At 62.4% G+C, this 543-nt stretch overlaps 1 protein-coding gene across 1 annotated transcript in view; it reads right to left on the bottom strand.

Moving 5' to 3' along the window:
- Positions 1-453: 453 nt before the first annotated feature.
- The window catches only part of CTDSP1 (CTD (carboxy-terminal domain, RNA polymerase II, polypeptide A) small phosphatase 1), a 3,324-nt gene continuing 3,234 nt past the window's right edge, over positions 454-543 (bottom strand). The window contains exon 3 of the mRNA XM_009324857.1: positions 454-503. Coding sequence (XP_009323132.1) covers positions 454-503 — 50 coding nt within the window. The remainder of the gene's footprint in view (positions 504-543) is intronic.

Here is a 543-nt window from a genome sequence, read left to right as displayed (position 1 = left end):
TTCCCCAAAGTGACAGCAATAGGCTGACCCAGACCAGGGGAGTGTCAGCCACAAACATAGAGGTGCCCTGATGCCATGGGGATGGGCTCTGCCACTGGCCTCCACTCCCCAGTCCCCCAAACCCTCCCAGCCATGGAGCAGTAAGCTTGTGGCAATGGGTTTTTTTGGTGCCTGCCCCCCCCAAAAAAAAGGTTCCCCGAAGTGATAGCAACAGGCTGATGCCACAGGGCTGGGCTACGCTGCTGCCCTCCACTCCCCCAGTCCTGTGGCGATGGGGTTTTTGGTGCCACCAGCTCAGAGCCACCAGCAATGCAGCACTGTCTTCCCGGGGCATTCCCTCTTCCCACCCCACACGTCCCCATGTCCCACTCCCTACTTGGCACATCACTTCCCTGCCCACGGGACTGTCCCCAGGCTGTGCCACCCCCCAGCTGGAGGCCAGATCCCTGCTCACTACCCGATGGGCTTTGCCTTCCCGCATTGGGGGTCTCCGCAGCCCCAGCCTTGGGAATGGGCCATGCAGCTGGGGTGTGGGGGCACGGG

The sequence above is a fragment of the Pygoscelis adeliae genome, unplaced genomic scaffold (genome assembly GCF_000699105.1).
Source record: "Pygoscelis adeliae isolate BGI_AS28 unplaced genomic scaffold, ASM69910v1 Scaffold346, whole genome shotgun sequence".
NCBI classification, from domain to species: domain Eukaryota; kingdom Metazoa; phylum Chordata; class Aves; order Sphenisciformes; family Spheniscidae; genus Pygoscelis; species Pygoscelis adeliae.
The sequence above is the reverse complement of the archived record's forward strand: the minus strand, read 5'-3'. Positions and strand labels throughout refer to the sequence as shown.